We start from the raw sequence: 26,604 nt of genomic DNA, 5'->3' as shown, positions 1-26,604 counted from the left end.
AGACCATAATCCACTGTCCCCTGCAAGTACCGCAAAATGTGTTTTGCAGCCACCCAGTGAACCTTCCTAGGCTCACACATAAACTGACTCATCGTGTTGACTGCAAAACAGATATCTGGTATAGTGTTGACCAAATACATCAAGTAACCAATCAGCTGCCTGTACAATGTGGGATCCACCAACTCGGAATCCGAAGCATGAAGCTTCTTCCAGTTGGTGATCATCGGTGTCGACATGGGTCTACAATCTTCCATGTGGAATCTGCTAAGGATGTCCACAATATACTTCCCCTGCCCCAGGAAGAAATGCCCCTCCTCCTGCCACATCTCCAAACCCAAAAAGTAATGCATCAAGCCGATGTCCTTCATCTCAAACTCCGCCGCAAGATCTCTCTTGTAGTGCTCTATGAGTCTCTCTGCACCTGTAATGACCAAGTCATCCACATACAACACCAGAATGAGAGGCTCCTCACCAATCACAATAAAGTAAAGGTTCGGATCTGCCTCACTCTTTGTGAAACCCATCCCCTGCAAATATGTATCTATCCTGGAGTACCAAGCTCTGGGAGCTTGCTTCAGGCCATAAAGGGCCTTCTTCAGTCTGCACACATGGGACTCCTTCCCATGCACCTCAAAGCCCTGTGGTTGCTCAATGTACACCTCCTCCTGTATGAAGCCATTGAGAAATGCGGTCTTCACATCCATCTGGTGGATCTTCCAACCCATCTCTGCTGCTATCGATATAATGGAGCGTATCGAAGTATATCGAGCCACGGGAGCGAAGGTCCCCTCATAATCAACTCCCTCTACCTGGGAGAACCCTCTAGCCACAAACCTTGCTTTGAATTTCTCAATGCTGCCATCTGCAGCATGCTTTACCTTGTAAAGCCATCTGGAAGTAACCACGGATTTGCCCTCAGGCCTCGGCACCACCTCCCAAACATCATTCTTCATGATAGAAGAATACTCCTCCTGCATGGCCTCTCTCCAGACCTGCTGGCTAGCTGTCTCCTCATAGCTAGAAGGCTCAGAGTCAAGGATGCTGGTAACCATCGCCATATAACTACAAAACCTCTCAGGTGGTCTACTCTCTCTGACCGGCCTCTTCGGCTCAGCAACATATGTGGCATCTCTCAAGGTGTCCTGAAGCCACTTGGGCTTCCTCTTCCCTGAGCATGCTTCTCCCATAGGAGAATGAAACTCCTCCTCCTCATCACCATCAGTAGCCTGAACTCCTGACTGTCTGTCTGCTGTCCTCCTGCTTGCACCTGAACCTGTAGAAGCTGAGGTACTGTGTGAACTGTCCATCAGTGGACTCCCTAGTGAACTGCTCTGTGAATTGCTCTGCATGCTGCCCGGAGCACCACCCCTCTGGCTCGGCGAGCCACTGCTCACTGATGGACCTGACATCCTCATAGATGTACCTCCGGATCCTCCTGATCCCTGCCCACTGGATCCCTGCGACTGACTCAACTGCTGCTGAGGGTCTGGCTGATCCAGATACTTTAACTCCCGTGACCTCCTAAAGGCCCTGTCCTCCTCGAACTTCACATCCCGTCTGACAACAACTCTCCTCTGTGCAGGAATGTAAATCCGAAAGGCCTTTGAGGTCTCACTGTAGCCCACAAAGATACCCTTCTCTGCGGTGGGCTCTAGTTTGGTCCTCTTCTCCTTGGGTATATAGGAGTATGTAATGCATCCAAAGATATGAAGATGACCAATATCAGGCTTCTTCCCAGAGAAAGCCTCCTCCGGAGTCATGTGCCCCAAGGCACGATGCAGACTCCTGTTCTGCAAGTAAACAGCTGTGTTGCAGGCCTCTGCCCACAAGAACAATGGCAACCCCTGATCATGTAACATGGCTTTGGCAGCCCCTATGATGGATCTGTTCTTCCTCTCCGCAACCCCGTTTTGCTGGGGGTTGTAAGGAACAGTGAACTCCCTCCTAATGCCTGCCTCCGCACAATAGTCAACAAACTCTCCAAGGGTGTACTCTCCTCCATTGTCCGACCTCAGGGACTTGATCTTCCGACCTGTCTGTGTCTCCACAAGAGCTCTAAACTCCTGAAACCGCTTGAAGACCTCACTCTTGGTCTTCAAGAAATAAATCCAGGTCCTCCTGGAGTGATCATCAATGAATAAAACATAGTACTCATATCCACTCAAGGAAACATGAGACATCCGACCGCTCACATCAGAATGAATCAAATCAAGTATCCCAGTCGCTCTGCTGTCACTGCTGGGAAAAGGGGATTTGGCAAACTTGCCCATCGCACAACCTCTGCAAGTATCAAAGTGATCAGTACTGAAATCTGGCACACCTGTAGTGATCTCCCGCAATGTCCTCAAGGCTCCATGATACATATGTCCCATCCTGCGGTGCCAAATCTCACATAGCTCAGAACTGCTAGCTCTGCTGTCGGTACTACTACTCAATGCCAAAAGGGGCTGGAATGCAAACTTGTACACCTTTGCATGGCGTACACCTATCACTCTAGCTGAATCAGTTGGAGTGCCCCTAGGATACATCAACACCTGTCCTCCCCTGAACAGTACCTCATATCCTCTGTCCTCCAAAGCTGAGACGGATATGAGGTTCTTCCTCATCCCTGGCACATAAAGAACCTCTGACACCTTCAAGGGAGGTTTGGACTCCCTCTGAAATGTCACTGTCCCCACCCCGACTGCTCTAACAACTCTGTTATCACCGAGTACTACCTCAATATCAGTGCCACTCTCTGAAAGCTCTGAGAAGTACTCACGGACTCCTGTCATATGACGTGAAGCCCCACTGTCCACATACCAGATACCTGAAGATGCTCCACTAGTCGAGGGAAAAGCATGCTCCCTCTGAACCTGTGTGGCAGGTGATCTTGCACTAGAGGACTCACACGTAGTGAACGCAAACTCTTGGTCAAAACGACCAGCAAAGTCCTCAATCTCTGCTGAAGCTGCCACGTCCTGGTTCTTCCCCTTCTTCTTCTTCTTCTCCGGACACACAACTGCATAGTGTCCCATCTTCTGACAATTCCAACACTTCACCTTGGAATAGTCCTTCTGTGTGTTCCCCTGTTTACCTTTACCTTTGCCTTTGCCCCCACCACTGCTTGTGGAAACCCGCTTCTTCCCTTTGCCTTTCTTGCCTCCTGCCACCAGTGCTACATCCTCATCCTGCTCAACTGGCTTGGTTGCCCCAAGCTGTCCTTTCCTGATCTCTGTCTGAATGCAATCATCCCAAAACCTCTCCCATGTGGGAAGGGTCTCACGTGCACAAACCCCATCAACAAAGTTCAACCATGAACAGGGGAGGCCATTCACTGCAATCCGCACCAACTCAGTGGGTGGAATGGCCTCTCCAATCGCTGCCAACTCATCTCTCACATTAGTAATCTTTGTGAGATATCCAGCTGCACTATCATTACCCATCTTAATGTTCTTCAGCTTCTCCTTCAGGACCATTTTTCGGTTTTCATTGGTACTCTGGTAGAGATTGGACAATGCTGTCCACATCTCATGGGCATTGCTCTTTCCTCTCACATGAGGAATGCAATGGTCTTTGATTCCGTCTAGAATCAACCTCTTACCCTTGTTGTTCTTTTTATTATAAGCTGTCAACTGAGTTGCATCAGTAGGCACAACAATAGGGTGCTGTGCTGTATGCACCATGATATCCCAGACTTCTGCCTCCTCAAAGATACTCTGCATTCTCTCCTTCCAAACGCTGTAATTTGTATGCCCATCCAACCTATCCTCCACCCTCAATCCCAATGACATCCTGCTGTCCTAAAACTGAAAAGTAGCACTGCTGTGGTAAAGATAAAACTGCTGTTTATGAAAAAATCAGCTTGCTGGAATTTTCTGAGTGAAAAATCAGCAACTGTAATTTTTCCTTTTGCTGTCCCAAACTGCCCTTCAGCACTCAAGCTCTGATACCATGTAGAAATTTCTCATTTCCCACCCCGGTTTTCAGTTTCACCTTATTTCTCCCATGTAGTTAAATGCCCTTTCCCATAACCATACATTTAACAAGCTGAAAAAAAATAAATTTGCTGAAAACACAAATTCTGGAAATTTTACAGAATGCTGGAAATTGCAGAAATAAAAATCAGCAGTAATAAACAGCCTTTAAAACACATTTAAACACTGAGATTTTTGGTCAACTTGTCCCTGGAAAAACCCCCTACAACTCTTGGGGAAAACCAGTTTGAGAGCTCTTCTTTATTTCTGGAAAATGCCTTTTTACATTAGGAGAAATGTTCAGCAAAAAATCAACAAACAGACTTTTACAACTTATCTCAGCCTTGCTGAAACACCGTTGCTGTTACACCGCTCTCAGCTGCTGTTACACCGTTGCTGTTGCTGTTACACTGCGACTGTTGCTGTTACACCGCGGCTGTTGCTGTTACACCGCGGTTGTTGCTGATACACCGCTTTCGGCTGCTGAAACTCCGCTTTCAGCCGCTGAAACTCCGCTTTGCTGTAACCCCGCTCTCAGCTGCTGAAACTCCGCTTTGCTGAAACTCCGCTTTCAGCTGCTGAAACTTCGCTTTGCCGAAACACCGCTTTCAGCTGCTGAAACTCCGCTTTCAGCTGCTGAAACTCTGCTTTCAGCTGTCTAGAAATCTCCCTTGCTCTCTTGCTCTCCTTCTCTCAATCTGCTCATGAAAGAATTGAATTGAATGATCTTTTTCCTCCTTTTCCTCCCTTAACCCAACCCTAAGTGACTTTTGGGTGATCCCTAAGTCCAATGGCTGAAATAGATTTAGATCAATGGCTGAGATTAAATGCTCATTTAAATCTCACTTTCTATTTTTTAATTCACCCCACTTTAATAAAGACCCACTTAGTTATTTATTTCCAAAGTCACTTTTCCTTTCTAATTTTTCATTGACTTTACAAAAGTCACTTTAAAATTAGACTTAGTAACTTTATCACTTAAAGTCACTTTTAAATTAGATTTAACTTTATAAAAATTATAAAGTTACTTTAGGAGAAAAATTAAATTCTTTTGGACACTTTTCCCTAGGCCAAAGATCAAAGCCTAAGGGAACCACCTGTCCTCCGGTACCAAATTTCAACATGAGTTACTCCTTTCCTTGGCCTGCTTTTTCCACCCCTCTAATGTTCGTTTTACTTTAATGATTTATCTCTCTTTCGTGCATACCTTAGGAAACCAAGCTTGCTTTATGCATTTCCAATACCCATTGAAGATGTAGCAGTTTTTGACTCACTGGGGTTGGGACATTCAAGAGTTCCTTTTAGATGTGGCATTGAATGCTGAGGAACTGGGTGATGGCTAATGGGGGTGAGGGGGAGAGGGGGGAGGCAGAGCTCATGGTAGGATTTTGCTCACGTGTTTACTAAGTCCCAACCATCTTTTGCATTTTTCTTTTCCTTAATTGTGACTTTATATGCTTTTATCATTCTTTCAGCTGCATCAATTCTTTTAGGCCAAACTTCCGGGCCCTAATTTAGAGATCAGGATATAAGATGCCAATCACAATGACAAACAATAATCAACCCAAAGAATGGACACAATGACAAACAATAATCAACCCAAAGAATGGATGTGGACAATAAAGGAAACATGAGATGTTGTAAGTATGGATTACCTTGGGCACACTACTTTAATTAGTGCCTTCTATTAATGCCCCTCCTAAAGGAAGGAGCTCAAGGGAGGTTACATTGGACTAGGGGTAACAAATAACCTGTTAGGTGAAGCGTGGGAACAAGGATACAATCAACAGTTGTCAATCTTTGAGGTTGGCTTGTGATCCATATTAGTATGTGCCAAAACATTAAATGAAAGCACATGATTACAAGAATGGTTAATGTACGTTGCAATAGATGACCCACCTTCCTTCAAGAACCATGTCATATGGGAAAAAAGTTAAAACACTGACTGGAGCATAAATGGAGAGCTATGACGTAAAGATATTTGTGGGCGATCATAGGGCTGCTGGCTGGTTAGCTGTCAAAAAGAAATTTCTCCTATGGGTTACCCACTTTTGGTGGGTAACGGGTACAATGAATTCAACACCTTGTTATGTTTGTCCATGCTGCAAAGCATAATAGGCATAAACTATAGTGGAAGTTCAAGTAACTGTACAAGCTTGCTTGTATAAAAGAGGGAATGTATGAGGATAGTTGATTAAGGTATTACATAGAATTAGACTAGCTACCACAATTTTTTTTTTGAACTCTTGCTATGAGGGGTACAATCAGTTTGAGTTGATGATTTCATTGAACACATCAAAATAAAATTAATCCTATTGACTTATATAGAACATTTATCAAAATGTGATTTATTTATGGTACATTCCATACGCTGCCACATTCTTGATTTTTATGGTGGGATTCAGTTCAGACAGAAGATTGAAGATAGTTCTCAAACAAAGTTCATTAAAGTGGCATATGTTATTATTTGTTTGAAGGTCTAATTACTTATATTATAGTTATCTAAGTGACACGGCTGATGATAAACATTCTTTTATCCGAGAGTAATATTTTAGCTGAGTTGGGCAAGAAAGTACTGATAATGGAAGTTGTATTCTTTTTTGAGTTATTTGACTGTTCTTCACTTTTGTAGGAAATTTTCTATCATCCCTTCATAAAGAAACGTAGAATGCTGCCAAAAAGTGGAGGGAAATAGTTATGCAGTCATGTCTGAAAAGAAGTTTATATTGTTATACACAAAATAAAGTTAAATGTATGCTTTGTTACCTCTTCTACTGTGGCATGTTGTTCCACACTCCACTTTGATAGCTTTCAACAAGGAACATCATATCTGTCTCTGGCTTTGTATTACACTTTAAAGGATTTACAGAAATATCTGCTAGATTATAGCTATTACATTTATATATTAACAGTTATCTACTTAAATTTAGTCCGGTGTGTAACCTCAAGGAAAACATCTTTCTTGCAACTCCAGTACTTGTCATTCTTCCTGAGTAAAGAGCATTCCATCCACAGTAATGCCATGTTTGCTTGCATTGATGAATTTTTATAATAGAAAATAATTTATAGTTCAACAATGAGGAAAAATTAAGATATATTTTATAGAATGAAGATTGTCTGCATGAGGCTTCAATGTCATTATGCTTTTAAACCTGGCAGGTGCACAGCTGATTGTGGATGGATTACAGGACATAGTTATGTTACATATGGTCCTCTTCTAAATGGGGCAACTGTTGTGATTTTTGAAGGAGTAAGTTAAGATCAACCATGTGAAACTCTTCTGTCTAACCTAGGTAGTTTTTAAATTTCAATTCTGTCTAATTATGTTTACTAGTTTTATTTGTTTCTTTGAAATTAATGATATGCTTTGTCCTGGCATGGAAGATGGGTTTGGATTCTTCACCAATACTGTGGTGATTTGGTTATTGCAAAAAGGTGGTGTCTGATGTTGTTGAGGATGCTGCACTTCTGCAAGAACTTTTCTCAACCAAATAGCTTCTTTGACAGCATGATTACACCCTTTGTACGAGCTTCAATAAAAGAGAGAGCCGCTGTTTCTTGCTTCTTAGTATTCCAAGATATAGTGCCCAAACCAAGTGACACTGACAAGGAATAGCCACAAGTGGATCTATGATTCTGAGGTTCGCCTGCCCAATCTGAATTGGTGTAACCTGCCATAGTAAACATTGCTTTCGGGGTATATTCAATGCCAAGGGTGAGAGTATTCTTAATGTGATGAAAAATTCATTGCTTTCGGGGTACATTCAATGCCAAGGGTGAGAGTATTCTTAATATAATGAAAAATTCTTACGTCTAAAATGAGTAGTTTGAGGTTCAGGCTTAAGGAGAGAAACTGAACCAACAGAAAAAGATATGTTAGGATGGGTGTGAAGAAAATAACTCGAACTTCTACCCTAAGTCACCTAGTTCAAGTCTGAGTTCGAGTTTGGTGACCTTGAAGTTTGACTAAAATTTGAGTGTGAAAATTTTGGTAATAAAATTTGGCATTAAGTCTGACAAACTATAAAATTCAAAAATATAAATATATGTTATAAAATTTAATACTCCTTAAATGCATATGATAGAAATGAAAATAAAATGTAAATAGCGTGAAAATAGAAATAAAATTAGAAACGGAAAAAGAATTGAAAATTAAAAATATATATTATAAAATTCAATACACATCTTAAGCAGTAAACTTGAAAATAGGAAGGAAAATTGTAGTTGTTATCAAACCTTATCCCTAGGCTGTCACATGTGGAATTGACATTAAGTTTCTAGACTGTCACAGTGAATGAACCTTGGTTCTTAACCCTGTCTGTGTGTGAGCTATGGACTGGGTTTTGGGTCTAGACACTATATACAGTAGACTGTCTCACTCAGATTTGAGTTTCGACCTTTGGGAATAAAACTGCTTGCAACTCACAGTCATATTACCAATACACAGAGGGATGAGAAAATCTATGCAGTGCTTGATTAGTATTAAGGTTTTTTTAAAATAATTTTTTGCCCCCCCAAAACAATCTCCAATTCGAATTTCCGAAACAAATCTCAATGAATTTAAACGAACTTTGTCAAACTCAGACAAATTTTATGCCAAATTTATTTGAGATTGAATTTGACTTGAGATTCATTTTCAAGTTCATAGAACCTGTTACCTCAATGGTTTTGTTTGATTTTTCTTGAAGTTCAGGGAATTTCAAATTTCTACCTTGAAATTTGACAAATCTGGTGACTTAGATTGTCACCAATTATGATACATTGTAGAGTCAAAAAATTCAACGTTCATATTGGGCCTACTTCACAAGGAATATTAAGTTATTAACAGGCCAGCTGTCAGGCATGTTAAAGCAAAGCAATCTTGAGCATACTTTCAATGGAAATAACACCCGATTTCACGCCCACATCACAATGAATATTAACAGGGCAGCAGTTAGGCATGTTAAAATGAGCTAAGTAATCTTGAGCATACTTTCAATGGGAATAACACCCAATATTTTCTTGCCAGACTTGAATGCCTGGAATATACTGCAAGAAGCCTACATTTTTCATTTGAAAAATCTGTTGTAATGGATCCTTTGTTGAAGAAAGCAAAGAAGTATCACTACCCATAATACTTAAATCATCAACATACAAAACAATGATAATAATCGTAGATGAAAAAATTGTTGAAAATTTGAAAAAATTGCAAAAAATCGTGTGAGCAAATATCAGGAATTTGTGATTTTTTAGGAAAAAATCACCAAAAATACCAAGACTTGAAAAAATGAGCAATATAATGCCTATGGGAGTGTGGTCTAGCGGAAAGTAGGGAGGTGATCAGGCTTGCATTAATGTGGGGACCCTGCTTCAAAATTCCCTGAGTGGGTGGGGATGAGGCCAGCTTCAAGCCCTTGGTGACTTTGATGGCATAGATATGCCCCTAATGGCACAACAACTTAGCCAAAGAGATTCTATATGACACATTTCTGAAAAAAAGGGCAATGTAAACTTGGAATTTGATTTTTTTGGGTCATTTATTTGACTTAATATTTGGCTGGAGCCTGGAAGCCATAACTGGCAATATTAGTTAAATAAATGGCATCATTGACATTGAAGTTGATCTAATTAGTGACACTTATATAGCTTTATGGCATATTCATATGAAATAAATAATGATGGAAACAATAAATTTCAAAGTCAATATTACAAGTTAATCACCTTATACAAATGCAAGCTTATGAATGTTGTTAAGATAGTATCCTAAGAAATATGAATATTTCATCATATTTGCAACTTTTTTTCAGAGAGAAAAAGCGATATTGTATTATATTGAGGATATATAATAAAACTAGATAGTTACAGAAAAACAGCTCTTTGAAGCTGTAAGATCATGATCATGATAGAGACAGTCTACTATGGACCGTCTGGGCTGTTCAAGAAAAAACCAGGAAACAGAGCAAAAGATAAACATATACCCGATATATGTTCGCGCATACATCATCTATGTGAAAAACTGATAGAACTAGATTCATGGCTGTTTGACATCCAAAAACTCCAGAACATATACAAGTATTAAGAACAAAAGGGAGAAACTAGAGAAAGAGAAGGACAATCATAAACCGGGAATAGAGAAGTCCTGGATAAAGCATGAGAAATCTCCATATATAACCTTCATGGACCAAGCGCCAGGTTCAAGTAGCAGGCCCTCCTTTGACAGTCTGTCCGCTTGCTGATTCTGAGCACGGAAAATGTGATGAATGGAGCAATCCCTCAAGAGACCCCAAAAGAACTTGATTCTGTCCACCCAACCTGCCAGATGAGGGGCCAATATATTGCAGGATCCTTTGACAAGATCAATCATAGATTTGGAGTCGACAAAGATCGAAATAGACTGGATATCACAAAAGATGCAGAAAGCAAGGAGGCCTGCTAGAGCCCTTGCTTCAGCCAAACTGTTTGTGCCCTTTCCACTGTGCCATGAGATAAAATCATACATTTACAATCTGTAGGACTTTAAGATTATCTTTGTATATCAAATCATACATTTACAATCTGTAGGACTTTAAGATTATCTTTGTAATATTGGAATTTGCCAGGGTTGTCATTATTTGATTGGGAAAATATAGAACACAAGTATAATCATTCCATTCCACATTGCTAATAGACATTGTTAGTCGATCAATTGAGTAGATTTTTCTTTGCTTTTATCGCGAAGCACCTTCTTGTGGATGTTGAGCCTGTAAGATTAACTCCTACTTGGGGAGAATTTTCATGTCAGTGACAATGCGGTATCCAAAAATTTCGTTCGGTTCTTGGTTTCTGAAGATCTGTTGAACATTTCTTTCATTTTGAAAGTCTTGGGTTTCTTTCAGAGGTATATCCGACTATCTTTCGATGCTTTTCAGAATGGTTTTGGAGAAGGAAAAACCTCTGATGCCTTTAAGACACAATCATTCAAGGTTCCAGGAAGACAGTTTTAGAAGCTAGTGGCTGATTCTTGGGAGCATCTGTCCCATTCTCCTTTTGTTTCATATATGTCCCAATTCACAGAGAATATTTCAAGGATCAAGGTGGCTACAAAGAAATGTTTCTTTTTGTATAAGGAAAAAGCTCAAGCTCAATTGAAAGAGGTGGAGAATGGGATCATAAATATTTATGAAGCAGATTCTTCAGGCATTTTCTCAGATCTTGAATTATCTCAGTTCCGGGCCCTGGAATTGAAGTGGCAGTCCATGCTGAAAAAATAAAGAACTGCTTGGTGTCTGAAAAGTAAAGCCATTTGGATTACAGAAGGAGATAATAATACAAAATTTTGTCACCAATATGCTTCTTATAGGAAAAATTTGAATTCAATATGGAAAATAAGATGATTAGGTGGCTCCTTGTTATATTCTTTTAAGGATAAGTCTCTGGAAGGTGTTCATCATTTCGAATACCTATTTAAAGCTAAGTTACCAGGATTCGGATAGGGATACAGATACGGATCCGGATCCGGATACGGGTCCGTTGCATTTTTGAAAAGGCAGGATCCGGATACGAGGAGGATACGGCAAGTACAAAAATATATAATAATATTTTTTAAAATTTTAAAAAATACATTTGATGTTTAAAATCAAAACCATTCATGAATCACAACATTAGAACTAAAATTATTAGATAATTTATGAATTTGAACACTGAAATGATGAAATTTAAAAACTAACAAACAAATAAACATATAAATATTAATGCTAACATATTGATATAATTGTTAAAATAAAGTTATTACATAAAATATATATTTTTTAATTTATAAAAATTAAAAAATATTTTGATTTTTAACAACCTAACATAAAGTTATATAAGTTATGATTTATAAAAATAAAAAAATTTAAAATAAAATACAAAACATACGGTTTATTAAACATAAATATATTGATTTAAAATAAATAAATTAAAATAACTTTATTATATATATTAACATCCAAATAAACTTTTTAATTAAATCAGAAATCTTTATATTATAAACTTATTTAAAAAACATATTGATTTAAAATAAATAAATTAAAATAACTTTATTATACATATATATTAACCTCAAAATAAACTTTTTAAGGGTTGTTAACAAAACTTGAAGCATATTTTTATTGAAATCTTTATCTATATTTATATACGGGAAGATGGTATTAAAAAACTTCACCCGTAATCTTAATAAAATCTTTATATATATCAATCAGATGGTATTAAAAACTATGGATACGTAAATAAATTAAAATAACTTTATTATATATATATCAATCAGATGGTATTAAAAACTATGATACGTAAATAAATTAAAATAACTTTATTATATATATATATTAACATCAAAATAAACCAAAAAGCATAGATAGTATTAAAAACTATGATACTTAAATAAATTAAAATAACTTTATTATATATATATTAACATAAAAATAAACCTTTTAATTAAATGGGAAATCTTTATATTGAAAGCTTATTAAAAAACAAATTGATTTAAAATAACTTTATTATTCATATATATAAATCAAAGCTCTTTATGATTGAAAGTTTATTTAAAATAAATAAACTTTTTAATTAAATCAGAGATCTTTATATTGAAAGGTATTAAGATCACTGTTTGGTATTGGTAGAAGTCACAATATGTGTTATCGTGCAAAAAGCCTGAGTTGACAATTTGAAAGCTCAGACTTCTGTATACAATTCAATATCCCATGGATTTGTATTTGATAATCTTATTTTGACAATCAGATTGATTTGGAATCTTACATTCGTGAGAGCAGGCGTATATATCAAATTATGAAACTATAAAACATGTATTACTGTATTAAAACTATGGATCGATGACGCCATGGAATCGTTTGCTGACACGCTTCAAGGCATATCTAAAGCGAGTAGTGTGTTTATATTTGACTGGAATTTATGACAACATTAAAATATTATTCAAATTCAATAAAATCAATTAAAATGTGGATAGGATAAATGATTCGATTCATATTTTATGGGAGTTGGTATAGCAGAACCGTAGTTCTTCAATTTTTTCGCCAAAGTAATTAAAAATTTGTTGCGCTGATGACTGCACTGTCCGTCTCTGAAATTTTTTCGCCGAAGTAATTAAAAAAATGTTGACGCATAATTTTATTGAAATCTATATATATATATATATATATATATATATATATATATATAGCCGGCAGTTGGTATTAAAAAACCACCCGTAATTTTATTTAAATCTTTATATATATACGCTGGCAGATAGTCATTAACTAAGTCACTAACTGACCGTACACGGATCCTAGCGTATCCGTACCCGTACCAGTTTCGGATTCGGGGATCCGCGGTTCCACCTCTTGCCTTCAGCGGATCCGGTAATGTAGATTTAAAGAACCTGCTGGTTGCCCCATTTAGGAAATCTTGGAGGTCTTATCCAAAGTCCTCCCGATTTTCTCTGAGGAAATGCAAAGGGCCTTGTAAGAGGAAGTTTTGGAAGAAGAAGTTAAGGCCACCCTTCACTCCATGCAAAAAGGAAAAAGTCCAGGCTTGGACAGCCTTCCTGTGGAATTTTATTCTTGACTTCGATAAATTTCTCAAAGATGATCTTCTTAAAGTGGTGAAAGAATGTAAGCAATTTGGATAAGTGGTGGGGGCTTTCAATTCGACTTCCCCACTCTAATCCCCAAAAAACAGGATGGTGTTTCCTTTGATGACTTCCGGCCAATCTCTTGCTGCAGTGTCTTATATAAGATTATCTCAATGGTTATTCCTTATCGTCTTAAGCCGATTCCGAGTGATCTCATGATCATCTCGGAAGAACAATTTGGTTTTCTTCACGGAAGACAAATTCATGATACAATTTCACTAGCACAGGAAGCCATTCACTCCATGAAGCTTTCTAATCTTCCAATGGTTGCTCTCAAACTCAATCTATCCAAAGCTTATGATCAGGTGAGCTAGACATTTCTCTATCTAGTTCTCCTAAAATTAGGGATGGGGCTTGTTATCACCCTAAAATCTTTGTCTCTAAGCTTTGGAAAGTTGCCTTGTTTCTAGTCATAGTCTTATAATTTTTGAGTCATCTCATCACAATTAGTGTCATTCTCATTTACAAACCCTTCTTCTAGTCATGGTGTTAAAGGGTCTCTAGGTCATTTCATGCTTTAAGGGTTAGGTCATAAGGTTAGAAGTCTTTTACGATCATATCTCTTTTCCAAATAATGTTTGACAGCCTCATTCCATGTTTTAGAAGTCTTACCAGGTGTTTATAAGTCATATCTCACATCATTTTGGAGAAATTTTGAAAGTAGCTACGAAATCACTGAACTAGGCGTTTTCGTAGCGCGCTACGAAACCCCTGTAGCAGCCTGTTTTAGCAGAAAAACTGTTTTTACTAGTTAACTTCCAAAAGATTTCCTGAGCAGCCGAGAACTTAATTTTGCAAACTGAAAGAGGCTTTTCTTCCTAACATGCTGCACTACATAAACCTCTTTCAGTTTCTTCAATTCCATTCTGAGGTGGGAGAAATTTATGGTTAAACTTGCGCTACGAAACTGCTGAAAGTCAAGCTTTGTTTTCTGGTTTTAGCAGTCTTTTTCAAGATCAGTTTCTGGTCACATGAAAGGGTATTTTGGAATTTTGAAGGAGGTTTATCTTCATCAACTCTCCTACTACAATAACCTATCTCAATTTCTTCGTAAGTGTTTTCAGTTGGGAGATAATAAGCTTTCATTGAGACCATACTTTCAGAAAACGGATTTTTCCTGTTTGCCACGTGTTTTCAAGGACAATTTCTGGACAGCTGGAGAAATGTTTTAAAAAACCAGGAGAGGTTTTTGTTCTGGACAACATGGGCTACAAAAACCTCCTTCAGTTTCGTAAAATGTGTCATGGATGAAGAGATAAAGGCTCTGTCCCACGTGCCAATTTTCAAGGATCTAAACCTAAAAACAGGGAAACATGTTCCCTAATTTCTAGGGTTTGTCATCAGCAGTTGGGTGACCACGTGGGAGGCTTCATCAAATTCGACTTCTTGAGGTTGCAAGTTGTCAAATAATGCTTTAAAATTATGCTTAGATAAGGTTGTTGAATCATGATAAGGAGTTACACTCCTAGTTGTATTAGGTCTCTAGGATTGCTAGTTAGGTGTCATTTGCATTTAATAATTAGTTTTATGTATCAATAGGTGTCATAGTAGGATGAATTCGAATTCCCCTCATGCTGGAGGAGGAATCTCAGTTATGTAAAGAGCTCTATATATAGCTGAAACAACAATGTAATCAGGGTTGGAAATTTTATGAAAAGCTTGTATTTGGCCTATGTAAAGACTCATTTTCAGTAATACATGCTTGACTTTACTTCTTAGGATTCATGAAGGATTTGTTATGTTCAGAATATGTGATGTTGTCCTTTTCTTAATTCTTACAGTGGTATGGATGTATAATCACTCAGAATTCACTGAATGTGCTCTGACTTCCTGTATACATTTATAGACTGTGTGGTCCCATATGAGTTTATGTTCTGAATGTTTAAATGCTGAATGCCCTGACTTCCATGTAAGGTTGAGTTCATTGTTATTTTGAGGTGTTGTTGACTCCATAAGCCCAATGGATAGTTTTGTTTAATGTGTTTCCACCATTCATATTTTTCACAGTTGTTCTACAAGAGTTAGCCATCTTATCTTTAATCAAAATCATTAACCAATCAAGAGAGAGCCCTCTCAGGTTGAGGAGGCTAAGCCTCAGCCTAAAATCGGTTTGAAATAGTTACTTGAAGTCTTCCTGGTCTGCAGCCTTCCAGGGCCTGATTTTGAGATAACAGGGCTCCAGTCCATCAATTGGATAATGAGATAAATTCAATCTGTATCATATGCGATTCTGATCAACGGAGCCCCCTCCTCTTTCTTCAAGGCTTCCCGCGGGCTTTGACAGGCTTGCCCTCTCTCCCCGTTCCTTTTCCTGTTAGTCGTAGAAGTGCTTTGTAAGCTGATTTCTGATGCTCAGTCCAAGGGTGATCTCAGGACAGTACTAGTAGATCAACAATATCTTTCTCCCTTGCTCTTTGTAGATGATATCCTTTGTTTTTCTTTTGGATCTTTGAAGGAGCTCTCCGGTCTGAAGTCTGTTCTGGATTTCTTTTGTAAAGCTACTGGGATGGTGGTGAACATCGACAAATCATCCCTTATTTTTCATGCTCTTTCTGATGCTGTCCTTCATCAGGTTGAAACTTTGTTTCCTTTTCTGCATAAGTCTCTAGATGAAGGATTTAAGTATTTGGGTTTCTGTCGTAATCCAAATAACTATAAATATGCTTATTGGATGTGGTTGTTCTGCAAAATTGAAGCTCGTATATTGCTCTGGGTCAACAGGCTTCTGTCTGAAGGAGGGAGGCTAACCCTGCTGAAAGTTGTCCTTGAAAGCATCTCTGTGTATTGGATGTCGATTGCTTCCATTCCAAAAGGTATTTTATCTAAAATCGGGAAAGTCAATTTCCACTTCTTATGGGTAAGCATGGGTAAAGATGGTGGTATCCCTCTAGTGAAGTGGGATAAGTGGCATGTCCTAAGAAGTTATGTGGGCGGGGGCTTAAAAATATATTCTATTTCAGCAAAGCTTTGGCGGCTGTCCGCTTGCAGTTTATGGAGGCTTACTCACAACACCCCATTCTGGGGTCATGTTTTGAAATCAAAATATTTACATAATGAGCCAATTGAGGACTGGTATTGGCAGCCCTGAAAATCTTCCAAGGGCTCCATTATTTGGAAGGCTTTTGTATTTGCTTTCCCCATGGTAGGCAATTGGACGGTCTGGCATATTTGGAATGGTAAGAAAGTTAAGCTGGGGGAAGATTCATGGCTTGGAGCAAGTGAAGATTATCATTTATTAGCCCCTCTTGATTTTCTCCACCAGGGTGGTCTGTTCTTCCTTGCTCATGTAAAGGCCCAATATCCCCAAATCTGTGGCAGATCTGGTTGGAAATATTCAGTTGATCTGGGTTTTGGTGGGCCGAAAGCAATTGAATGGGACAATTACATTGATCTTTTAGTTTCAAATTTTATTAGGGAAGAAGCGGATGAGCTCTGTTTGTCTAAGAACTTGGGTAACAATGACTTTATTGCAAGTTTGGCTATTCAACCTTAATTGAATCACAATTCTCTGGGGAAGTCAAATGGTGGTGGATTCTTCTTTCGAAGCTCCATGCTCCGCTTAAAAGCAAAATTACTTTGTGGCTGTTGACCTGGGATAATGTTTTAAAAGGGGTTGGGTCAGCCCCAACAGATGCTCTTTATGTAAAAATTCTGAAGAATGTATCTCTCACATTTTTATTATTTGTCCATATATAGCTCAGGGTTTTGGGATTGTTTTCGGAGATCTCACCCAACAAACAAGTTGGTCAAAGGCTGATCTGATGGATTGCATGAAAGACTGGCTTAGCGATAGGTCTGCAATTCAGTTTGAGGCATTCTCATATGTTTTGGTTATGGGATATGGTAAGCCTGAAATTCTAGTATTTTTAAGTCTTTGGATATTCCACCTGAGGTTTCTGTAGGTCTGATTTATCAAACTGTGCGAAGAATTTAAAGTAGATCCCAAGCTGTCTAAGCACAGGAATCTGGTCATGCCTTTCCTTGACTATGGCATTCTGTGGGGCTATTTCAATGGTGCGTCTCAAGGCTATCCTCCTGTTTGTGGGATAGGAGTTGTCTTATATCTAAATCAATCTCATGTTATGGACATTCATTATGCTCCTGACAGAGGGACAAATAATCGAGCGAAATTTATTTCTCTAAGATCTCCTCTCTGTAACATCCCTGAAAGGTATAAAGAAGCTTCAGGTTCTTGGGGATTGAAAATTGGTAATCGACTTGGAAAACTAAAATATTTCAGTGGAACATGTCTATTTGCAACCTCTCCATGACGACTTTCAGGAGTCCATGCTTTCTTTTGAATGGTTTTCTTTGACATGTTCTCAGGGAGCAGATGAATTATCTAAGGAAGCGCTGTGATTTCCTATTAGGTCCTTTGGCATTTCTGAGTTTGTGGAGGGAGGGGAGCATGAATCTATGGACTTCCACTTTTGATTGAAGATTCCTGTTTGTGGTCTACTGTGAATCTTTTTCAAAATTTTCTCTGTAATGAACTAGTGAAAAGGCTTGTATCGAATTCTATATAGGTATGAAAATGAAGATAGGGTGGAGCTTTTATGAAGATGAAAGGATTTCTCGCTCAGCTTTTGTAAAGTGCGTTCAGCTATACTTAGTTTTTTGATGATGGGCTTTAAATCCATGCTCAATCCGCTATAGGACGAAAATATGTTTATTCGTCTCTAATGAATATAATAGATTATTTCATTTTGAATTTTTTTCTTCATGGCACTATTTATCAAATATTGCTTTGAACTCTATTTTATTGTACAAATACATTCTTAAATTTTCTTTTCTACGTGAATAAAATTGTATGAAAATTGTATTATTAAAAGGTTGATCAAATGTTATGAATTGGATGGTTAATAAATCCATGTTTCACACATAGTGCAAAATGAAGCTATACAAAGCACATAATATAGTGTATAAATACACACAAAAGATGATAAGTCCTGCCTTTTGGTAAATGAATGACTTGTCATAATTAGGGTTTTGGAGGTTGAGACTGCACTTTCAAGTGATTCCAATACAAGGGTATGGGGTTGGCATTTAGTTAACACCAACAAGCCCTTTATGTACCATATTGTTCGTGGTGTTACTGTTGAACCCATCAATGATGACCTTATTTAAAGTGTACCCTTCACTCAAGAAAAAGCCACTGACTAGGCATGTTAAACTTTCTGCCTCATTTTAATACATGGCTTGCCAATTTCATCAAAATTGAAGGGAGTTGACTTGAGAAGCAACCAAGTGGATGGACTTGGATCCACTAGTAGCACCAAACATTAGTACTAATATCCTTGGAGGATGAAAGTAGAGGCAAAAGAATGTAGATGTTGCCATTGCTGATAAGGATCCGAATATAGGGTATGATTGTAGTGATTTATAGTTATTTGTTGTAACATGATGTTTTTGGACTTTGGAGGCCATTTAAACCTTTATATTAATTTATTTTGTTTCACAAATGTACCACGCTTGGTGGCAATTTGCCATATTTCATGGGTATTGTTACCGCAAAATCTAGCACTTTAGTGTAAATCCTTACTAAGCACTCTCTATCAAGGGCAGCAATAGGGCCACCCTTAGCAAATGCTCCCTTGCTATGTTGTGGTCGGATACTATCCCCACAAGGCAGGCTTCCCAACAGATCTCGGAGATTAGATAACCCAAGTATTCTTAGGCCAAATGGCCTCCAAGGGTTTTGCAAAATAAAACACCCAAGGATAATATTCAATAAAGTAGGTCTTTGGGTGAGATGAGATGTAATTCCAAGGTAACAAGTTCAATGGACCTTATGGCTAAATCTAGAGGGCTTAGTTTGTCCTAAAGAGGCTCAAATAGATTCCCAAACACATGCTACCTTTAAATTACCAATTGCTATTATAAATTAGGGTTTCTAAGTAGCACAATTTACAACATGCAAAATTTATGACAGCAATAACAAAATAGCTTAAAATTGATGATAAGCAAGAAATAAACAAAGGCCATCTAATAAGTCAACTAGGAAATAGGTTGCAACAAATTTTCTATGGTTGACAACACATAAAACAACTGTAAAACTTTAGATGTTAGCTCCAAATGCATAAAACTGATATTTTTTGCTTTTTCCAATTTAGTATATGCAATACCTAACCCTAGGACTATGATGCCCAAGATATTTTATGTTATTAAACACAAATTTTTGCCATAACCTAACCCTAATTTTCCCCAGAAAATATAAAGGAATTAAATATGGGGTTTTAATTTTTTTATAGGATTGCCACAATAATAGTCTGGTGCCTTTCTCAATCTTGGGCTAATGGAGTCAAAGGCAAGGTTTATGGCTGAGGACCTGTTATCGCTCACACTAGTAGGGGTCCTAAAGGGGATCCTTGGAGGGCTACTACCAAATCAAGGGCAACAATGGAGCAATAGCCCACTGTCACCTCGACTAAGGCTCCCTACTCTTCACGTACTTTCACCGATGGGAGGTGACCCATTAGAATAAGGATCATGAAATTGAATGGATCAATGATAGGATCAAAGGTGATTCTAAAAGCCTATTCACAAGAGTGGTTCAAATATATGGCTTGCTTGCTTCGAAAGCAAGATAAAAGGCTCTTTATTGATGGTTGAAGTGAGCTGTGCAGGAAACCCTTATCGAAGAAGATCAGTGGGCATTTGGGGAAGTTCTCGGCTGAACCAGCCAACTCCCGCAAGCATTTTCTTGCAGAGCCCAGCTAGTTTTGATCCTGGGTTTATCATTTAGTCTATTTTTCTGAATTTGCATGAGAGATTTTCTGAAGTTTTTCATAGTAAATCTGATATTCTGAAAATATTACTGATTATCATTGGTAAATCTGGCTGTTAAAGAGTCAAAAGCTGTAAATTTTTTTTTAGCTGATCTAGGGTTTAAATTTTGTTTTATACGCAGATTTTATTTTCCTTCCTTCTGCAGGTTACAGGTGCTGGTAATTGAGAATTTTTTTTTTTTTGGGGTTTCATAAATAAAATCTGAAGCAGGGAAAGCTTAAAATTTTTTTCAGGGTTCTCTGAGTTGTTCTACAAGTGTGCCGAAATCTATCAGCAAACCTGCAATCAACAGCAAATACACCATACGTTCCACCAACGTTTCTGCTGTTCAGTGAGGCCTCTCACGCTGCCGCCGCCAGAATATCCGTGGGCTTGCATTGGATCCATGCAGAAAACGTTGAGGCTCTATACCCTTGCTGCTGCGTCCTCACTCGTCGTGCTCAAACTGCAAACGATCTCTGCCCGCCGTTGAAGAAATTCGCTAAGAAAAAAAAAACGTATCCATCTGCTGCTCCAGCCTCCTGCGGTTGCGTTTCTCGCCACGCATTACCTGCACCTGCTCAAACAAAAGTCGTTGAAGCTCTCAGAGACGGGGTAAGGATCAGGGTTTTTCCCGTGGACGTCAGGTAAAAGTCTCGATCCATGCGTTTGCAGTAAGAGTGTTGATCGAATCGTTTTTACGCTGTTAAATTCACGTATGCGTGTTCCCCTTTCCGTTTTGCGTCGGAAGCATTTTTTTTTTGTTTTAGTTTCATCGTAAATGCAACTGCAGCCACTCACATTTAGATTTTAATTTTATCATAGTCTAGTTTAGATTTAATTAAGTTTTGTTGTTTCCCTTTGGGCTTTAACTTTTAAATATATAAAATATAAAGGGTCCCGGTTTTTAAATTAGGATTTTAGATTTATAATTCTAGTTTTAGTTCAAATTTTATTTATAACAAATATAAAATTCCTAATTTTTTTTTTCTTTTCTTATACTTTAGGTTTGAGACTTTAATTTAGATTTGATTAAAATTAGATTTTAGTTTTGTTTTAAAAAATCATAAAAATTCATAAAAGATTTCTTTTCTTATGGTTTAGGTTTATTTTCTTAGTTAGAGGTAAATAATAATTTTTTTTTTGAGAAGACTTAACAAAGTTTTCGGAAATTTCATTTTGGCAAATTTTGCAATTGTTTATGTTCCATTACTCTATGGCTAAATGTACTTAAAGGTTTAATTAAAGTTAGCTGTGTGAAAGCTACAATTGACCAACATTTAAATTCTGTGATCCTTTAAAGCATTTAAATTTTCTTTGAGTTCAATTGGGATCATCTTTAAAGCATTGTGGTTTTACTGGATATCTTGCATCGTTCAGGTTGTTTGATGGTAAATGATTGCTGTACATGGTTTACATCTCTGCAACTAACTGTTTAAACATCAAACCCACAAGGCACTGGTCTTTTAACTTAACAAAATCAACTTAGTGCTTGTTTCTTCGTGTCTCCCAACCCAACTGGTCGACAGTTGGTCTTCATCACCTCATAGGGTCTACCCCCCTTAGCCGCGGGAGACAGGCTTAAATGGAGAGATCGGGGATCAGAGTGACAACCCCTGGTCTGAGCGTTGCGTGTCAATTTGCGCGACAACATTTTTTGGCGCCGTTGCCGGTGATAGAGTTTTTCTGTCCTTGGTTCTTTCATCGCAAGCTTTTTCGTGTTTTACTTCTTGTTCAGGTGGCGACTCCACTTCATATATTATTTTCGAGAGTGTACACTAGAAGACATCCAAGCAGTTTGTGCAATCCTACTCCTGATCCTGAAAAGGTCCTCAGGGTACGATTACACAAACTCGCTTCTCGTACACTTCTTGTAAACCTTGGACAAGAAGCCCTCTTTGATATTCATTTGCTTTTTAAAGGTCAAGTTAGGCACAGCATCATGGATATGTATGCCGCTTGTGATTTTTCTAACATTCCAGGATATCCCAACGATATTCCATCTATTGGGATCGATAAATTGCCTAACTTTCAAGGAAATAATGCGATTAGTGCTAACTCTCATTTGCGAGATTTTAGCATATGGATGGCTAAGTACGCAAGATCTGCTGATTTTGATCATGAGGATGTCAGAATGACTCTTTTCATCTTAACTCTAGGAGGTGATGCCTATGATTGGTTTGCAGAAAAGCCTCAGAATTCGTTTAACTCCTTAATCAATCATTAATGCATTTAAAGAAAAATATGGAGATAAGAGAGAAGGAAGACACCTCGTAAAAAGCTATTAGCCTAATAAAAAAGAGAGAGGATGAAACTGTTGAAGAATTTAATAAAAGGTTTAATGGTATTGTTAGAGAATTACCTCAAGACTATAAACCTACAGATAAAACTCTCCAAGATTTTTACATTGATGCCTTTAGTCCTGAGCCATCTTATGAATTAAGGCGTGCTAAACTTAATGATTATAGAGATTGCCAAGCCTTAGCTATAGAGCTTGAAAAGGACAAGGCCACATCTGGGAAGTTTGAGATCCCAGGTTTCGATAGGGTTGCTACGAAACTAAAAGAACTTAAAGGAAAAGCAGTTCAAGAACCTGAAAGTGAGCTTGTTCTCAAATTGCTTCAAAAAATTGAAACTATGGAAATTAATCATAATAAGGAGATAACCACTTTGCAGAATAGGTTGATCCAAATGGAAAGATCGCAAACGCAGAATTTTCAACCTCGAAACAATAATAATAGAAATAACAATTGGCAAAGGAAGGGTCAATCTAGTGACCAGAGACCTCCTAATCTGCTAAATAATTTGGTTGATAATGCTCCTCCTTTTTGTCGGGTTTGTGATGCTCTTCATGAAGAGGCCACTTGTCCCATCGTTAGAAGAATTTTAGATAATGGAATGTTTGGAACGGGTGATCAAATAAATGTAGTAGGCAGCAAGTTTCCTTTGTCTATGGATGATTGGATAGAGGTCAAGGAAAAGAGTCGTGATGTTGTGAATCCTTCATCAGCTTTTAGTATAAATAACCTTGAAAATGAAGGTGATATTTTGGCTAGGTTATATGGTGAAAAGCCCTCTCCCGAGCAAATCTTGGAAATTGCTAGAGATAAGGGTTTGACCTATCAGAGAAGGGATAAAGATCAAAGCGGGAGCCAAATTCCCCTTCGAACTTTTAACCCTGGTGTAAACTCTGGAATAGATGTCGATTTGGGAAGTTGGTATAACAATGCAAAAATCTGGGTTCCTGTCTCCGAGATTGCTAAAATCCCTTCCCAAAGAGACAAGTTACTAAAAGCGATTCAAGGTCCTCAAGTCAATACTTCTCAACAAAAGACTCGGGAAGTTGACTATCATGATGCTCCCATATATCTGCAAAGCTTAGATGCTGATAACAAAGATCATCAGCCTTTCTTTATCACCTTATTAGTTAATGGGTATAAATCGAATAATTGCATGTTGGATTCTGGTGCATCAGCTTGTGTAATGACTAAAAGGGTCATGGAACAGCTTAACTTAAGAGTTTCTAGACCCTACTATAATATATGCGCCATGGATTCTAAGAAAATCGAAGTGCATGGTTTAATCAAAGATTTGCAAGTTCATCTTTCAGTTTACCCAGACATCATGGTTGTCATGGATATTGTTGTTGTGGATGTGCCTGATGCCTGGGGTATGCTGTTATCTAGAAAGTGGGCCTCTGATCTAGGAGGAAGTATTCAAATGAATTGGTCATATGCCATGATTCCTTCTCCTAGGGGTAATGGTTTTGTAAGACTAAATAGAGAGCCCGAAAGAAAATTTCATGTTGAAGATCCTAAGAGACCTCACAACGAAATAATCAAAGAGCAATCTGACATTGGGAACTATGCCATCATGTCTAATTTTATAATTCCTCCCGATGATAAGATTAGGGATCTCAAGGATAAAGTTTGGTATATGTACTTCGATGGTGCATCATCTAGGGCTGGTAAGGGTACTGGAATAGTGCTTAAATCTCCCCTTGGTCGCATTTTCAAGTTTGCCTATCGATTAGAATTTGAAGCAACCAACAATGTCGCTGAATATGAGGCTATATTGTTGGGGCTTGAGTTGGCCAAGTCCTTGAAGGTTAAATTGCTTAGCATTAAAGGGGATTCTGATTTAGTTATCATGCAACTTAAAAATAAATTCACATGCAGAAATCAAAGATTAAGAAACTATAGAAATGTTGTGTGGGATACTATGGAGCATTTTGATGCCCTTGACCTCGAAGCAATTCCAAGAGAGCAGAATAGTTTGGCAGATGAACTTGCGTAGCTGCTACTACTTTCCAGTTATCTGATGAGCTAATTAACGACAAGATCAAAATGGAAGTAATATTCAGACCATCTGTTCCAAATAACTTAGAGCATTGGCAGGTCTTCAATGATGAAAAGTAAGTCATTCGTTTTCTTAATAGTTTGGATGAGTTTGAGGATTTCCGGATAGTTTCTGAGGAGGATGGATCTTTAAATCATGAGCATATCATAAATCCTACTCCTAGGAATGTGGTTTCCTTAGAGCAACATTTTGATCGGCATGATGCCACGAAGCTGAGAGAAGAAAATAAGATGGACCCAGGCGAATATCTCGAGATAAACATTGGTACTTCTGAAAACCCAAAGATCGTTAAAATTGGTAGAGGTACTAGTGTGGAGGAAAGAAAAAGGTTAATTGATTTACTTCGCGAATATCGAGATATTTTAGCCTTTTCTTATGACGAATTATAGGGCTATAGGGAAGATGTCATGGAACATACTATCCCCTTAAAGGATGAAAATGCTAAACCCTTTCGTCAGAAACTTAGGCAAATTAATCCTAAATTAGCCCCCTTGGTTCAGAAAGAACTTGCGAAAATGCTTGCAGCAGGGATTATCGCTCAAATAAGGCATTTGACATGGTGTTCGAATCTGGTGATTGTTAGGAAAAAGAATGGTACGATAAGGCTGTGTGTCGATTTTCGAAACCTCAATCTAGCATGCAAGAAAGATAATTACCCTTTGCCAAACATGGAGACTTTATTGCAAAGAGTAACCGGTTCTGGAATGATGTCGTTGCTAGATGGTTTTTCTGGGTACAATCAGGTATGGGTTAAGAAGGAAGATCGTCATAAAACCACGTTCACCACACCATGGGGTACCTTTGAATACATCAGAATGCCTTTTGGATTAACAAACGCTGGGGCTACATTCCAAAGGGCTATGGATTATGCCTTCAAAGGGTTAATCGGGAAATTTATTGAAATTTACCAAGATGATCTTACTGTTTTCTCTAAAGATGGTACCAATCATGTAAATCATCTTAGGCAGGTTTTCGATAGATGTAGAGAATACAGGATTTCTTTGAATCCAGCTAAGTCTGTGTTTGGAGTAACGGAAGGGAAATTACTCGGCCATATCATTTCTAAGGAAGGAATCAAAATTGATCCTGAAAGGATTGAAGCAATCCAAAAGATTCCTCTCCCTCATAATCTTAAATCCCTTCAGTCTTTCCTCGGGAAGATAAATTTTTTTAGAAGGTTTATTCCAAATTACGCAGAAATAGCTAAGCCTATTCAAAATCTTCTAAATAAAGATGCAAAATTTGTTTGGCAAGAAGATGGCAAAAAGGCTTTCCAAGAAATCAAATGTGCTATCGCAAGAGCTCCTATCTTAGTTAGTTCCGATTATTCCAAGGATTTCATGATTTTTCTTTCGCTTCCGAAGATACCATTGCTGGTGTCCTGCTTCAAAAGAATAAAGATGGTCACGAGCAGCCTATTGCTTTCATGAGTAGAGCACTTCAAAATTCCGAATTGAAGTACAATACCATGGAAAAACAGGCTTACGCCCTGGTCAAGTCTCTTAAGCACTTTAAAACTTATGTGGGTTATTCTAAAATCATTGCTTTCGTCCCACTTTCTGTTGTCAAGGATATATTAACTCAAACTGATTGCTTAGGGACGCGTGCTAGGTGGGTTACTAAAATACAGGAATATGATTTAGAGATCAGACCCACCAAGCTGGTCAAAGGCCAAGGTTTAGCTCAGATGTTAACTGAAGGTAACGAAAAGACTCTTGGTTTGTTCTGTCTTAGCGATCTATCTTCGCCGGAGTTGCAAAGATTAGGAGAGCATGAGTGGTACAAGGACATAGTTTATTACTTGATGAATCTTGCATGTCCTAACCATTTAGTCACTCATAAGAGAAGGGCTCTTAGACTAAAAGCCACTAAGTATTGCCTTATGAAGGATGGCCTTGG

General features: G+C 38.1%; 1 protein-coding gene across 2 annotated transcripts in view; it reads left to right on the top strand.

Annotated features, from left to right (window-relative positions):
- The window catches only part of ACS (acetyl-CoA synthetase), a 288,618-nt gene that overhangs the window by 118,365 nt on the left and 143,649 nt on the right, over positions 1-26,604 (top strand). For both annotated transcript variants that reach the window (XM_089446615.1, XM_089446614.1), the window contains exon 9: positions 7,116-7,206. In XM_089446615.1, coding sequence (XP_089302741.1) covers positions 7,116-7,206 — 91 coding nt within the window. The remainder of the gene's footprint in view (positions 1-7,115; positions 7,207-26,604) is intronic.

The sequence above is a fragment of the Pinus tabuliformis genome, chromosome X (genome assembly GCF_031772625.1).
Source record: "Pinus tabuliformis cultivar Carrire ecotype Pingquan chromosome X, CPIR1, whole genome shotgun sequence".
In the NCBI taxonomy this organism is placed as follows: domain Eukaryota; kingdom Viridiplantae; phylum Streptophyta; class Pinopsida; order Pinales; family Pinaceae; genus Pinus; species Pinus tabuliformis.
The sequence above is the reverse complement of the archived record's forward strand: the minus strand, read 5'-3'. Positions and strand labels throughout refer to the sequence as shown.